Below are 15,777 nucleotides of genomic sequence, written 5' to 3'. Positions count from 1 at the left end.
CTACATCTAATCCATGTTTCAATTAAATATCTGCACACATCAGGATTAACACTTACTTATAGATTTTATTTTAATGGTGGTCTCATGCCACTAATCAAGGATCCTCGAATAAAGTTTATTTAAAAAAATCCGATAAAATTACTGGTTGTCTGCTGCCACCACGTGGTGAAACGAAGGTACTGCAGCAGCACCAACTAAAATATCAACGCAGTTCTGAAACCGTGAATCTGGAAAGTGCGCCGAGGCTGATTTAAGGGCCACATATCACGGTTTCCTCGGAAAGATGAAGGGAAACATCTGCAGTCTATTACTTTTTTTGGAATAAAAGCGAGAGACTTTATTTAACTTATATGAAGTCTGATTTGTGCAAAGGCAATTGATGTAAACCTGAACATGAAAGTGTTTTTAAACCGGAACAGAAAGGAGAGGTTCTTCTGTTGGATAAAGCTGCCTTAGAAAGAAATATCAGGTTTTCACCTTCAGTAACCGTACCTGCAAGTAGAATATTTAAAAAAAAAAAAATTAGAAACAAAAATAAAATGTAGTGAATTGTCTGCTCAATGCTAACCTTAAAAAGAGACGCTAACTGCAGTCGAGGTCCCCCAAAATATGAAGCTAGTCCTTTAAACATCCTTGAGGAGCGTCCACAGCTAACATGCTAACAAACCCCGGAGTCAAAGAACTACACGTGCGCTTCTGTATGAACGTCACCTTTAATAAAAAACACACAACCATAATAAATCACACAGCAGCGTTTCCCAAAGAAATCCGTCACGTGGTGAGATCTTTTTTATTCTGCTAGGATATCGTACAGGTAAACAAGGTTTTAGCAAAAGTTAATATATCCGTCGTGTCGCGTCCCCATAAAAATAGTAACTCCGTCCACATAACTCGTATTTATATATTTGTCCGCTCAGGTGCGTCGCATCACGCTCACAAGCTTTCTGATTCTTTCCGCTTGCCGTAGAAAACAGCCTACAGTCAGTTTCCATGGCGACAGCTTGGAAGTGAATAGCGGTGATTTGTGCAAAGGCTGAGCGAAAAACAAACAAACAAACAAACAAACAAACAAAACTATAAAAATTCTGTTGTTTATTGAAAACTTTAGTTTTTCAGAAATGTCCTTTAGCAGCTGCTGATTAGCGAGGAGCTCTACGCTTGTTTGTAATGTGAAGCACAAGCTAAACCAGAGCTAAAAACAAACTTGAATTAGCCTGCTATTAGTAGAACATCTGGCTAACAGGTTATTTAGCTGTCTAAGGTTAGTGGCGCCACCCCCTGATTTGTCAATATTAGCCGAAAAATCTCTAATGCTATCAGTTTCAACACTTTTGCTCGCTGGCTCTATGGTAAAATATCGGAACATATGAATTTTAGCTGTTTGTTGCAACCGTTACTTGATCAACCAGACGAGGACCTCCCCGTAGTTTCTGTCTGAGTAAAAGAAAATGCTAACTTGAACACTAACATTATGAATTAGCCTCAATGTTTCAAGACCAATATAGCAACCTTCTTGAGCATTTTCTGACACGATTTTGAGAAACATTCAAAACAGTCAAAGAAACGGCTAACTCGACGTTTAGATTAGCTTAATTAGCTACCTAGCAAGGTGACTTTCTGTTGACTAATTGGCCTTTTATTTTTGGGATTTAATCATTGCAAATTTTCATGATTTTTTTAATGATAATTCAGTTGATGCTAGCTTCAAGCAACATCCTAAACATCCACTCAGGGAAAGAGACAATAAGAGCTAACAAACAAAGAGCACCACAAGAGGAATTAAAAAAAAAAAAAAACACTTCTTGGCGAGTAATAAAGTGGCTTTTACGTAAAATCCGTAGTTTGCGTAGTTTATTTCACGTGCAAATAATGAAGAAACAAAACATTCAGCGATGGTGGATGTGATAAAACGGTTCGACGTGATTTTTTTTTCTGCTAAAACTGAACTACGCCAGAAGCAGTTTACAAGCAGACATGCACCTATTAGCTTAGCAGCTTTGTTCCGTTATCTGAATCGTGGCGCCGTTAGTTAGCGTCGTTGTGGCGGAAAAGTGCCTTGATTAGAAACATGTGAACATAACCGCCACGGCAGGTGGCGTAGCGCTGCCCCCTACTGGTGTGGAGGATGTTGGCTGGTCGGATTCTGAGGCTGGTGTGTGTAAAGGTTCTGACCCACCTCGAGCTTTGGCATCGATTGTAAATGTCACACAGTGTCAACAGGAGCGGAACAAACCTCCGACAGCAGCTGGTGCCGCCAACTCGTCCCTGAAGTTCGGGAAGGGCGACCGGTCGGGCGTCGGGTCAAGTTCGGGGCGCTCTGTGCTAACTTTGCGTCGAGAACATGGAGGGAACGAACCGCTAACGCAAGCGCGGCTCGTCAGTCGGGCGATGGAGTGGATTTCATACACACCTGTGAAATAAATTATATATCTGACTGAAAAAATACCGTTATCATTTAAATCTGTAGCAGCCTTTATTTTTTTATTTTTTTTAAACGCCAACTGTTGAACGTTTAGCCGCGTTTCCGCCGAGCGGTACAGTTCAGCCTGTGCGGTTCGGATCACGAGTGGACGCCAGCGGCTACGGGCGTAGCTTGACGCGGGCACCGCGTAGCTAAATTCAAAAGTGTAGCACTACGTTTATTTCTCTACGTGGTGACTAATAAATGCTGCCAAACTGAGCTGTATGACTCCTCGGAAACCTCGGCTTTTATGCTAAATCCGACCTCCCCTCTAAGGCACTCTGCCCCCTGGTGGTATCTCGTGAACTCCTCTGCTTAGCGTCGGCATCTGGCTCTGTTTAATCGATGAGCACAGCGCCCCCTGCTGGCCCCTAATGAAACAGAGCACCTGCGCCAACAGCTAGCTGTGCCCCCGACTAAAGTTCTGTCGCCTTAAAGGATGACGTTATTTACAAATGAGCCCAGATGTTCGTATTCTAATATCTGCGTATCATCTGGCAGATGTTCCAGATGTTTCAGGCCGGAACGTCTCTGTTAAGGCAAAAGTTCCGTCGTCGAGTCTCCGAACAAAAAAAAAAAGAAAAAAACCTTCCAGGATCTTTTTATTGTTCCAGTTCTCGTTGGTAGTTCTATAAAAACAGTCGCTCACTGTCAGCTTGTGTTTGTTGGTTCTGATTGTGGAGAACCTGTCTGAAGGTTCTGAAGGTTCTGCTCACTCTGGCCTTCCAGGCTTTAAGGTGGTTGGTGTCAAAGAACTCTCAAAATAACTTAAATAAAACTCTTAACATCGCCACTCCAGACCTACCGGGTCCTGTCGGGGAATGAGGGGCGGGTGTTAGGAGGGGCCAGGTGTGATCTTTAGGATCGGCGTGGTTATCTGCTCAGTGTGGATGTGCCGGCCCGCAGGGCGCTTGGCAGCTTGTCGGATCCGGGAATCTTCCACGGCCCAGGAGAGACGGTGGTCTTCCTCCCCACCGAGCCGCTCTTGCTAGGGGGGGCGAGTCGGCTCTCTCCTGAGCCTGGTTCCTGCTCCCAGGGTCTGGGGTCCACCTCGTCCCTGCTGTTCCCGTTGGTGTGTGGGAGCACAGGGGCGCCGGCAGGCTGGGTGGATTCTCCAGGGCCCTCTGCGGTTCTGTCCTTGGACCTCCCTCTGGAGCTCCTGGAGGGTTTGGCCTCCTCGCTGCCCCCCTCCCCCTCAGCACCAGGCTTGACTCTGTGCCCCTTATGGGTGGACCTGCCACCCTCCTTAACCGCCCTCCTCCCCTGGCTGTTCGGATCCAGGTTCCACAGCTCGGCCTCCTGGGGGCTCTTGGCGTGCTCCTTCCTCCCGTCTCCCGCCACAAGGTCTCGGGGTACGTCCAGGGGCGGGAGGAGGGGCAGGTCGGGGGCCGGGGCCATGTGAGATGAAGCCAGTGATATGGAAAGACTATCGATGGGCGGGGCTACTTCCGACAGGCTTGGAGAGGCTGAAGGGCGAGCGTCCCATGGAGCGGCGTTATCTGGAACACAACGGTCACCGTTAGCATCGTCAGCAGGGACGGTTTAAGGCTAACGCCAACACGAGGTATCGCCTCCTAGCATCGCTCACATTTTACAGGCTGAGGGCGCCGGCGTACAGCTGAACTACGTCACGGAGCGGCGCCACTTACAGACGCTTCAATCTGCCCCCCCCACAGAAAGAAGGAAGGAAGGTTCTCAGCGACGTCTAGAACCTCCGAGGTTCTTTCCTATCAAAAGCTAACTTTGCTGAACACATTTGCTGCAGCCTGGAGTCGTGCTCGCTCAGTCCAGCTCCAATATCAACATTAAAAAGGCTCATTTAATTTTGTTTGTTTGCCTTCAGCCATCCCAAAAAAGCACAACTTAAGCCAAAATAACTTCAGCTCCTCCTCCCACGCTTCTCTATGCTAATTAACTTAATTGCCGTCGATTATTAGCACCAGCTTCCATTTATGTAAATAAGCAACAGAAAGTGAAGCAAACACAGAAGAAGAAACAAGCCGGTTCCCCCTTGGTTAGCTAGGTAGCATCGTACAGACATGTAACGGATAAACTAGCACACGTGATGAAATGGGCGGGGCAAGTAATTCCAGGAAACTGGGAAAGTACTTGCTAGTACGTAGAATAGGAAGAACGCAAGGACGGCGGCAGACAGAGGACGCAGTTAGCATTAGCATTAGCACAGAATTCACAAAACAGGCTGTGCTGAAAGAGGCTACGATAAACTGGTTCTAGCAAATGCTACCGCTAACCTAGCCGTTAGCCGCTGAGCTACGCGGCAGTTAACTCGGTTAAGGAAACGAGCAAACGACACAAAAGCACAAGAGATTAGTGAGGTCACAAACCGTGTCTTTAGAGTGGCCCATTAGGAAGAAATAGGGGGAGCCATGCTTGTCACTTTTCATGCACATGGAGAGACTGGAAGATACCATTCCTATAGAAGGGGAAGTAACAACCTAGACCAATCAATTAGTGACAGGTCACTGAAATGGACATAAGATGTTAGTCAAGACAGGAGAGAGAAAGAATTAGTCCAACATTGTGGAATTACAGATTAGCCGACGAGTGGAAAAAAGAGGAGTTTGGGGAAAATGTGGAGGTTTTCTTGAGGCTAAGTTCAGTCAGCGCGGTTTTGTGTCATTTAGCTTCTTGAGATTTGCATTCCTGGTTTTAATTCTTCAGTTACAAAGAAAACTTTCATTTTTTTTGCAGTTGTTTATCATCTAAAGGTGAGGGCTTTGATCTCAGGCGTCTGTCTTTGAAGTTGAAACCGACGCTCAAAGTTAGCCGAACTTTAGATTCGCACGTGTTCCCCAAAGTCGGACGATTATTCCTAAATTGTAATTGAATAAAACAGGATCAGAGTATTAAAACAGAGGTTTGCAGACGGATGCTAACATGTGTAGCCACGAGCTAACGCAGTGGTGGTTCTCACCGTACTCTGGGACCTGGCCCGTGCCCCTCTTCAGGAGCAGGCGGACTCGCCGCCCTCCGGACTTGATCAGCTCGATGGCTCTGGCGTGGGTCATGTTCTGGGTGCTCTCGCCATTGATCTCGATGATTTGATCCCCGACCTGGAAGTTTGCGATGGAGACGAGAGACTCTGTCACACCAGGACCTGAAGACGGAAGCGTTACACCTTCCGGATCCTTCTGGCCCGGAATCACCAGGCTGGAGCCGGTCTGGTCCAACTTGGAACCATCCCGATTTCACTGGCTACCACAGGAAGAAGGAAGCAGGACGGAAAGTCTCCTAATTGGTAGAGACAGGTAGCGCACCCAAACAGGAAGTGGCTGTCATCCTGTCCAACAAGTTTCTCTTTAGCGGAACTCAAAGATGCTAACGAGTCCCCGTCATTCCCACCTGGAACACGCTGAAGGTCAACGCATTCAGACTCATTTACGGCTCCAATAACGAAGCTTTTAAAGCCAAGCCGGAATTAGCGGCGAGCATGTTGGCGAGTGATGGAAACACAACGGAGGAGGCGTGAAGAGAGGAGCAGCGTAACGAAGGTGCAGATGGAATATCGAGGAGCTTCACCACGACAGCCAATAGAGATCAATATGGATCTATAACTCATCAGCCCTGCGGCCAGCTGCTAATTAGCATTAGCAGCCAAATGGCGAAATTAATGACGGCTTTGTTTCCGACATTTGAAAGGAATTATGTCGGATTCCTGTTGTGTTGCGCCGCTGATAAAGATGTGATGAATTCTAATCACCTAAAACAACTCTGTGTTGTATCGTCAATGCTAGCTAGCCGCTTCATCTTAAAGAGCTGGACTTGCGTAATTCCCGACATTTTTCCGGTAAAGCTCACAAAGGTGGATCAGGGCTATTGTCCGGTGGAGGTGTGAATTAAGGAGGTGGATTCATGCTAAATCAACAGGTTTAACCAAACACGGCGTCCAGTCTAGCTAATAAATGAAAAAAGACAAGCTAACGCCGATTCAGCGGCAATCAATCAATCAATCATTTCACGCTAAAGAAGCTACTAGAACCTGAAAGACACCCATTAGCTGGTGTTAGCGCTCCTCGCTTTATTCGAGTGTTTCCTCCGCCCTCTCACCCTCCGCCTGGAGGGTAAGAGCTCCTCCTCTGGGGGCCATTCTGCTCAAACGATCTTTGACAGGTTCATTACAGACGAGGAGAGAGGAGCAGCCGCGGCTAACGGCCGCGCACATATAAGATGTCAGAAAGACCAGATGAAGGCGGACAGGCGACAAACGGAGAAAAACCTCTGCTGGAAGTTGCAATTTATGCCGCCGGCAGTGAAGCGCGCAAAACAAATGAGGGCAAATTCGCACAGCGAGCGCGGCGCCGGGGAAGCTAATGCTAGTTCCCGCTGAGCTGCACGGTGGCGGCTGTAGCTAGAGGGAAGGTTGAGCAACTGAAGTTAGCGTGTGTGTTTTATCCATCTTCATCTGGGAATATTAAAACCCGACATGGAGGAAAGAGAGAAACGCAACAACCTGACAGACGCTTCCCGAGAACCTCGATAGCATCTTGCAGTTAGCGCTAACATGTGATCCGGGGCGACGGCGGGCGGGTGGACCTACCCTCATCCTCCCGTTGCGTATGGCCGGCCCGTCGTCCGCCAGCCTCAGGACGAACAGGTCCATCTTGTACTCCCGCCCGCCGCGGATGCTAAAACCGAAGCCCTTGACGCTTTTCTCCAGCTCCACCGTGAAGAAGTCAAAGTCCTGGGCCAGCTGGGACAAACAGAACCCCCCCACCCCCGTTTAGAGGAACCGGAGCAGAACTCAGCAAAGAGGGAACAAAAGCAAAGAGAGTGTGATCGCGGTCGCCTCCAGAGGGAAGGAGATTAAACATGTTAGCATCCTGAAGCATCAGCGAGCTACTAAAGGAGCCGTTTCCACCTTCATCTGTGGGGAAATAAGCTCGAATTAGACGTCCACATTTAAATAAAGAGGGAAAACACTAAAACAGTTGAAGGCAAATAAACGTTTGCTAATTCTCCCCTCATGCTAACAGCTAATGCGCTAGCACGGCTGTCACAGACAGCGGGTCCAGTGGTACCTGGACGGGGGGCATCCTGTACTCGGGGATGGTGAACTGTCTGTAGTCCAGCAGCGGCGGGTGTCTGTACTCCAGTGTTGGCGGCTGCCTGTAGTCCGCCACGGGGGGGTGGCGGTAATCCACCGGCGGCTGGCGGTAGTCTGTGAACGGCGGCTGCCTGATGTCCGGTTTGACGTCCTGCCGGGCCTTGACCTCTGACCTGTAACTAACAGACCAATCAGAAGCCACAGCATAGAGGACGAGACCTCAGGGGGAGGCGAGCGGGGAGGAGGGGGGCGTCTGCGGACGTTTGGCCGCTCACCTGCTCTCGTGGGGGTAGGTCTGTGGCGGGGGGGCGGGCAGGTGGGGCACCGGACTCTGGTGCTGGATGGGCTGGCCGACGGGAGCGAGCGGTTCCACCGCCGCCTGGTTGGGCGGCGAGGCCGCCGCGGAGCTCAGCTGGTTCTGGGGGCTGTGCTGATGGGCCATCGGGCTCTGCTTCTCCGAGGTGGGGGCTGAGGGGGGGTTGCTGACCTCTGCAGGCAAACGCAGGAACAGTCCGGATCAGCACGCCAGACGACGGCGGCGCAGTGTCCGACTCACCTTCCTGCGGTATGATCCTCAGCGTGACGCTCAGGCCGGCGTCCTTGATTAGCTTGACGATGTCGGCGTGCGGCATGCTAACGATGGACTGGCCGTTCACCGCCAGGATCCGGTCGCCCACCTTCAGCTTCCCGCAGCGGTCGGCCGGGCTGCCCTCGATGATGCGGCCGATTTTATGCGGCACGGCTGCGTGGGGACAGAACACGCCGCAGGTGAAGCTGTGACGCGTCTCTCTCTCTCAAAGGGGGGCGTGGGCGAGCCGCGCGGGGTGATTGACAGGTCGTGGGAGGGAGATGTAATTGAAAACACCAAAGAAGAAGAATTCCCTGACGCTCAACCTCCGTTATCCCGGAACCCCTCGAACGCTCCCGACCACATAACGACAGCTCGACTCACCGTTGGCCACGGCCGCCTCGGGCCGGTTCAGCGAGCTGATGATGACGAACCCGAAGCCTTCGCTCTCCTTCCGACTGATGATGACGTCGCTGGGCTGCGTGCTGGCCGGCGCCCTGTCCGAAGCGGCGGCGGCGTTGGCCGTCTGGGCAGCACCGGTGCTGTTGGCGTACGTGAAGTCGCTGCGGGGCGAGCTGTGCTGCGTCGACGCCGAGCAGGGGCTGCGGCCGTTCTGCGGCTCACCTGCAGGGGGCGACGGTGAGGTGAGCGGAGGTGGAAAAAGAGAGCGGACGGCTAACGGCGACCGACACCTCGCAAACTGGCGGTGGGAGTCAGACAATTAGGATGGAAGAAAGGTCGTCAGAGGAGGCCGGTGAGTCAGAACGAGAGTGGGATGAAGTGGATCGGCGGGAAAAGTGGCTGCGATAATGAGATCATGTGATGCTCCCAGAACCCTGATGATGACTGCAGAACAAGAACGTGTGTGTGTGTGTGTGAGAGAGAGATTTCTTGTATTTGCTACATATCAGGTACCACAATCTACATTTAACCAGCAAAGTGGGGACCTGTTTGTGCAGCGGGGCCATTTTGGCTGGTCGTCGCAATTTCAAAGGACTGTTTGAAGATTAAAATATACGTTTATAAGGTCGACGATAGAATTGGGTTTAGCTTCGGGGACACAGCTGGGTGTGTGTGTGTATTCATAGAATTTAACATTATTGTGTATTTCTAGCTGCTAGATTCTAGCGGAAGGCACAGAGACACCAAAAGACGCTTCAGCTAAAGAAAAAAAAAGAGTAAATCTGCACCACCCACTCAGCAAACCTGTGACGAGCCATTTAGCAAACACATGACAGCAGGTAAACATCGGCTTCACCAACGCCACCGCTAATTTCATAGCCGTGGAAATGATAGCGATTCAAGTGACGTGAAGGCTTGATGGTAGGTATAATGCGTCAACATCATCATGTGGAGTTCTAGTGACATTACTTGCTAATGCTTGTCTATTTAATTAAAAATACTGAGTTTTTTTTAAAATTCATTTTTACATAAGCAAACCCGATTTGTTGTTTTCTCCTCTCTTTTATGGAGAGCCTGCATGTGCTGATAAGCCAGTAGTTATTTATTTATTGTATAAATCACATTTTAAATAATACCGCAGGGCAAAGTCCCCGCAAAGATAGCAATGCGAGGATGTGTGTGTGTGTTCTTGTTTCCAGACGATTAACCCCGCCTCCCTGAACTGTTACAGGTCGCCGAGCGGCGCCCGTCCTCACCTGCCGCCTGAAGCCTCCGCCGGATGACCAGGTTCACCTGGCCGTTCCTCGCCGCCCCGTGCATCAGATCGATGACGTATCTGTGCGGCTTCCCCACCACCGGGATCCCGTCCACAAACAGCAGCTCGTCGCCGGGCCGCAGGCGTCCGTCCAGGTCCGCCGGGCTCTTCTCGATGATGGCGCCGATCAGGATCTGTCATCGAAAGTGTTCCGTTAGCTCCGGCGCGCCGCGGATCACGGCCAGCGTGCAGTGACGGTTAAAGAGGTTGTTATTGGTGTCATGGCAGCCAGAGCCCGCACTCGCTCGGGGGTCAGAGGTCAGGGGTTACACAGTGTGTGGAGGGTTAGAGAGGAAGAGGTGACGGGTTTCCACGCCCATCGCCATACGAGCCTTCTCACGTGTCTCCGGACTCACAGGCTGCCCCGCCTCGTCCCCGCCCAGCACTCGGAAGCCGAACCCTGACTTCTGCCGCCGCAGGTGCACCTCGATGTCCTGGAAGTCGGCGCCTGCGGCGAGAACGGGGGGAGCGTGAGGCCCCGGGGCGGATGAGTGGCTTCGGGGGTTTAAAAGGGGCGGAGCTTACCTGAGGAGTCCGCTGGGAAAACGCTCCTGGGCTGGGCCGGTTCTGGAAAAAAAGGGAACAGGAAGCAGCCGTGAGGACAGACACAGGGACCAGGACAGGTCGGCTGGGAGCGTCCCAGAATTCACGGGAAGCGCGACCACGGATGAAGGATTGAGCTCACTGGCACGGGAAAAATAAACACACTTTCCGAGTGCAGCCCAGGGGGGCGGTTCAGTCGTTACCGTAGAAACGGCACGCCGGCGGTGGTCCGGTGTGAGAAAGGACGACACTAAAGAGAAACTGCGGTCAAACCAGGTGTTGGGGGCGGAGCCAGGACGTCTGGGCTGTTTCATGACAACCAGTGTTTGGATGCTTTGACCTTTGACCTGGAACTGGCCTGTAAATCAGTCAAATAATCCTCCGTGCCCGTTTGACCTCACGAGGAAGAACTGGACAGCTGAGGAGGACGGAGGACAGGTACAGGAAAGGACATGACCTGTCCGTCTGAGGACCAGGTGTCAAGATGAAGGACGAAAACACACACACACACACATTCACATTCTACCACATCTTTAAGGTACCATTGGTCTGACCTCCCTAACAAGGTCAAAGGTCATCTTAGCTCTTAGCGCACTCACGAAGAATTTTTTTGCTAACACTCAGCCATCCGGCCATTGGACCTGAATGCTAGATTAGCTAGCAGAGGCGCTGGGCTAGCATGGATTCACCGTTCTTTCTGCCACATCGATCATCAAACTATAACAAAAGCTGAAAAGAATTTTGCTACTAATGTTTGAAATTTTTCAAGTTCAAAAGCTATAAGAGACGTATCCCGAGTCCAGGTCACACTTTTCCACTCACCTTCTGTCCAACGGTCGGCCCGACCCCCCCCCCCCCCGACGTGCTATTAGCAACAGTTAGCAGTGATTTTAGAAGAGCTGCTGTGTGTGAACCAGAAACCCATCATGTCTCCTTTTTTGCCAACACAGGCAGATTTTTAATGGTGCCATCACAGCAGAAGCGGCCTCCTCCCCCACGTTTCACACACATCAGGAGGTTTTAACATCACGGCACCAAACGCTCCTCCCTCCAAAGATCACCTGTGTGTTGATTTATCAGTTTATGGAGCTCGTGAAGCTCCAGGTACCGTTTTTCTTGTCTGCACCTGCAGTTTGAACTCTGGTACTTACGCCTACTCTCAAAGATAGCCCTGGACTTCTCGTAAAGGTCATAGGGGTCTGGTTTGGCCAGGGCCAAGGCCTCGGAGGCGGAGTCTGGGACCGAGGCCCTGTGGAGGTGGTGGGTTGGGAAGGGGGCGCTGTAGGGGATTACAGGTGCTGACAAGCTGGTCTGAGCTGGGCTGCTCTGGCCCTGCTGGGACTCCCACTGCTCCAGAACCTGTAAAGCACAGCGGTATGAGGGGAGGGGGGAGTTGTTGCAGGTCAATATTTTACGCCACACTCAATTGTTGCTAGGTAACCACGACATCAACAGTGCTTTCATGAACTTTGAGTGTTTGCTAATCCTCCTTTCTGTCAAGCCTTCAGTCCCCCCCCGCAACGACTTTCTGACAATCACGCTTTAGCATTTTCTGCCACAGAAGACGCTATTTATGTGTAATAAATGAAATGCTGCTGCTTTTGACACTAAAAAGGGTCTGAAAGCTCAGGTTTGCCTTCCAAACCTGCTAAACTCAAAGGCAGAGAAGAAAAGAGCAGTTCTAAGCAGCATTAAGAAACAGAAACATTTCGCAGGACAAATGTTTATTTGTAGCACGCTAACTGCTAAATCTTGTCACTTAATATTAGTCAGCTTTTTTACCAGAACAACTACTCTGAGAAAAGAGTAAAATAAGAATTTCACAGTTTCATTTGTTGCGGTTTGATTCCAAATAAGACAGAATGCAGAGTTGCTAGCATTGCTACAAGCTAAACTAACGAAAGCTTGGATCCACGCGCCATCGCACGGTGAGGAGGAAACCCAAAACTTGACTTCCTGCGTTGAGGATTAACAGACAATCAATCCATAGCGGAACAGCACAGAAGCTACAGTTAGCAAGATTAGTGGCTAAAACAGTACCGGGCCCTGTTGTTGGGATTCAGGATGTAAGTGAAGAAGAAGAGAGACGGATGATTTTCTGAGTAAAAGCAAAAGTTAACCGTAAATTTGACTTGAAAAAATCGCGTTAGCCAGATTTTACGCACCGACTGTCCCAAAACATCTACCTCCGTTTCCTCTTTCAAGTGTTTGAGGCGACGGCGTCGGGTTGGACGGTGTCAGATTACACCCGGTCGCTCGGTGCGACGTTAAGATGACAGCGACGGTGACGCGGCGACACGTCAAACGGTGCTAGCGACAGATTCACCTCTAAACGTGAGACAAAAAGTGTGGAAAATCAGGTGACAGAAATGAAACAAACGAAAAAAAATAAAATAATAACATGAGCTGAGCTAATGTGTTGCTAATGTGTCGCCCAAAAGAAAAGATGGAAATACTGAAGAAAGAAAAAGCTACGCTAATTTGGGATTGTTATAACATTAAAAGCTAATAGGTTTTGACACAGTAACACTTCATTGTTTTGCTTTATTAGCTTAGCATTTTATTTTTGGCACTGTTTAATGAGGACAAAACCGGTCCTGAGACGAGTGTGTTTAATCACGTTTTAACATTCACGCTAGGAAAAAGCTAATCAATTGCTGTTTATATACTGCAGCCGGCCACCGGGGGGAGTAAAGACGGTTTGGGTTTTTGCTCTGTGAAAGGCAAATTTACGGGAACATCAATATTCTGTTTGTCTTCCATCTGAAAAGTGTCGCCTGTGCTGTTGACCCGTGTTTGAACGCCAGCATCGCCGAGGTTTGATTTCCACTTAAAGGTGGCAGAAAGAAACACAGGAAACGGCGAAGGAGCAAAGAAAGGATCGCCGGAAAGTGCGAAAAGCTTTTAAAGCCATTAAAAGGCAGAAAAAGAGGCATAAATTGCGAATAAAGTGGAGATAAAAATGCACTGGGAGGCTCTGTAGTGGGCGCACAACCTTTACAGCGGCGAGTCCTCAGGTGACTCACACCTGACCCGACGTTATGATACTTGAGCCTGTCGCCATCTAATAAAGTCGAGAGGTGTTACGCAACCCAGGGCCGGCGAGAATCATCAGGAGGGTTACGAAGGCCGAGTTATAGGTGTTATAAACGCGCTATTAGCTTTTTTTTTAGCGTGTGATTAGCGCAGACAGGGACAAGGGCAACAGGTGCGGAGCGTAGGGAATTTAACCGCTTCTATAAAAGCAGGAAATGGGGGCTGAACGGCGGTGGGCGGGTGTTACCTGCTTGGGGGTCTTCCAGGGTGAATAGTGACCTGCAATGATGAGAAAACAAAAATGTTTGAAAGTGGGAAAAAAAAGGGCAGGAAGACAGGAAATGTGATTAAAAGAAGGAACAAAAACAGATAAACCCATAAATGAAACAGGGAAATGACCAACAAACACAAAAAAAGACTCAACGGGATGAAAATGGAAACTTTAAACAAAAAAAACCCAGATGTTTCCCCAAAAAGAAGATCCGGAGACGCAAAAGCGGTCGGAAAAGGAGAAGTGATGCTATATGGGGCTTCGGCTCAATCCCACATGGAGGGCATGAAGTGTTGCAGCTAACCTGTGTTTACAACTGTCCCAGGCTAGGCTAGGCTAGGCTAGGCTAGGCTAGGCTACGGTCCAGGGACGGTGGACATTTCGTCGCCCTCAGCTCAGGTTTTGCTGCAGCTGAGACGGAGAAAAGGACCAACAGTAAAGGGGAGCTGTCCGTGGTGCTGAAACCCTTTAGCCTTGATGCTAACTGAGGCATCGGCACACACAGGTGGAAACCCAAGCCCATGAATCAGTCCAGCACAGTGGTTTAAGTGGTCAACTATGATGCTACAGCAGCACAGCCACGTAGAACCAGCAGCGTTTACGGGTTAAAGATCCCAGTCCTCCCACTCAGAAGTTGAGCATCCAGAGGAATTCTCCAGCCACTGGGGTCTCCGTGTTGTTCGCCACAATCTGAATTAGCATCAGCATTTACTCAACCTCTGAACTCTTTGTGCTTCCACAAGGATCCAGTCTCAGCTTCCAGGGAGAGAACGGGGAATCTGGCTGCCAGGCAGAGCTCCGCTGGCAGAGAGCCCGCCTCATCGGGCCTCTGCTCCCTCTTCTGGTACCACGCAGGAATCACCGTCTCATTACACGCTAATTCCCGCCATGGCCGGAAGAAGACCGACGAATCGAAACCTTCCGTCTCTTTCATTGCGTGGCAGCTCTTCAGCGGCCGACCTCAGGTCAAAGGTCAGCTCAGAGACGTGTAAATTACCCAGAGAGCACAAGAAGATGTGGGCACGCGTACGAGCCGGCTGAAGGGAACGTCGCTACATGGAGCGGGCGAGCAAGGGTGTGTGGGCGGGCAGTGAGGGAGGCGGCCAAACCCGAATGAGTACAAGTCTCAGCGGCTAACGGCCGCGGCTAACGGCTGCCGCTACGACAACAAAGCCTGACAAAGCCTGCAATATGCTAAAGGAGGTAGGTTAGAATACAACAGCAAACACACACCCGCCCACACACACACACACACACACACACAATCTGTTCCCACTCCAAACTCATCTCAAAATTAGCGAGAGCTGTGTTTAGCTACTAAAAGGTTCCTTTGTCCGTTTGTGTTCTGAGGCTTAAGTCGTGAACCAAAGTCACTGCTTTGTTTTCTCTGCTCCAGTCTTTGGCTTGTTTTTGTATTTTGCACTTATTCAAATGTAAATAGACATTGTAGGACGCTGAAATCGGGCACAACATCCCGATAGGCCGTGCCGTTCTGTAAACAATAGCCAAATGCCACATTAGCAGCTTTTGTGTCCACCCCTGCATCTGATATTAGCATTGTAAGTGGTTCCTCCCTGCAGGCTAACAGGAACTGACGGCAAACCTGCCCCCGTGTTCCCACGTTAATTAACGCCGCTGAGAGACGGCGCCCACGTTTCTGAGGCAAAAAACACTCGAGTCAACGCCGGATTTAAGGGACGGCTAAATAGCGCGTCTGCTATGAGCGTGGGCTAACGGAGCTTCGTTAACTGGCCACTTTGAGCAGAATCGCTCTCATTCTGGGGCGATGAGCCGACCTTTTTATGGCCGAGGACCCAACGACCAGATGATTACGATCCAGCCGCACAAGCGAAAGATTTAGCTCAGATAAAACCTTTAGCGGGATGGTTTACGACGGCGGGGAGGTGATGGAGGTGTGGCCAGAACGGCGGGCGGCTGGAAATGGACGAGATAAATCACGGAGCGATTTGATTAACGCGCGGAAGATTTGATTGAAACAGCGGAGAGATGATGGGGAGAGGCACGTTTCATCATTTCCTCGTCCTGTCCGTCATTCCTCACTGGCAACGTAAACCTGTCGGTTATCGTTGAGCAGAAACGTCCTCGGGGGGGACGG

The 15,777-nt window shown here is 50.1% G+C and overlaps 1 protein-coding gene across 9 annotated transcripts in view; it reads right to left on the bottom strand.

Moving 5' to 3' along the window:
• Window positions 1–694: 694 nt before the first annotated feature.
• magi2a (membrane associated guanylate kinase, WW and PDZ domain containing 2a) overlaps window positions 695–15,777 on the bottom strand; it is an 85,956-nt gene continuing 70,873 nt past the window's right edge. For 3 of the 9 annotated variants that reach the window (XM_029825304.1, XM_029825307.1, XM_029825310.1), the window contains 12 exons: window positions 13,638–13,669; window positions 11,506–11,713; window positions 10,337–10,378; window positions 10,144–10,259; window positions 9,753–9,945; window positions 8,479–8,718; window positions 8,083–8,268; window positions 7,802–8,015; window positions 7,501–7,705; window positions 7,020–7,172; window positions 5,397–5,535; window positions 695–3,960 (listed from right to left, as the gene is read on the bottom strand). In XM_029825304.1, the coding sequence (XP_029681164.1) occupies window positions 3,335–3,960; window positions 5,397–5,535; window positions 7,020–7,172; window positions 7,501–7,705; window positions 7,802–8,015; window positions 8,083–8,268; window positions 8,479–8,718; window positions 9,753–9,945; window positions 10,144–10,259; window positions 10,337–10,378; window positions 11,506–11,713; window positions 13,638–13,669 (2,354 nt within the window). In that variant the 3' untranslated portion in view covers window positions 695–3,334. Of the gene's footprint in view, window positions 3,961–4,806; window positions 4,918–5,396; window positions 5,536–7,019; window positions 7,173–7,500; window positions 7,706–7,801; window positions 8,016–8,082; window positions 8,269–8,478; window positions 8,719–9,752; window positions 9,946–10,143; window positions 10,260–10,336; window positions 10,379–11,505; window positions 11,714–13,637; window positions 13,670–15,777 lie in introns of all 9 variants that reach the window. The other 6 variants (XM_029825312.1, XM_029825309.1, XM_029825311.1 and 3 more) reach the window with 6 other exon arrangements.

The sequence above is a fragment of the Takifugu rubripes genome, chromosome 18, assembly GCF_901000725.2.
Source record: "Takifugu rubripes chromosome 18, fTakRub1.2, whole genome shotgun sequence".
Taxonomy (NCBI): domain Eukaryota; kingdom Metazoa; phylum Chordata; class Actinopteri; order Tetraodontiformes; family Tetraodontidae; genus Takifugu; species Takifugu rubripes.
The sequence above is the reverse complement of the archived record's forward strand: the minus strand, read 5'-3'. Positions and strand labels throughout refer to the sequence as shown.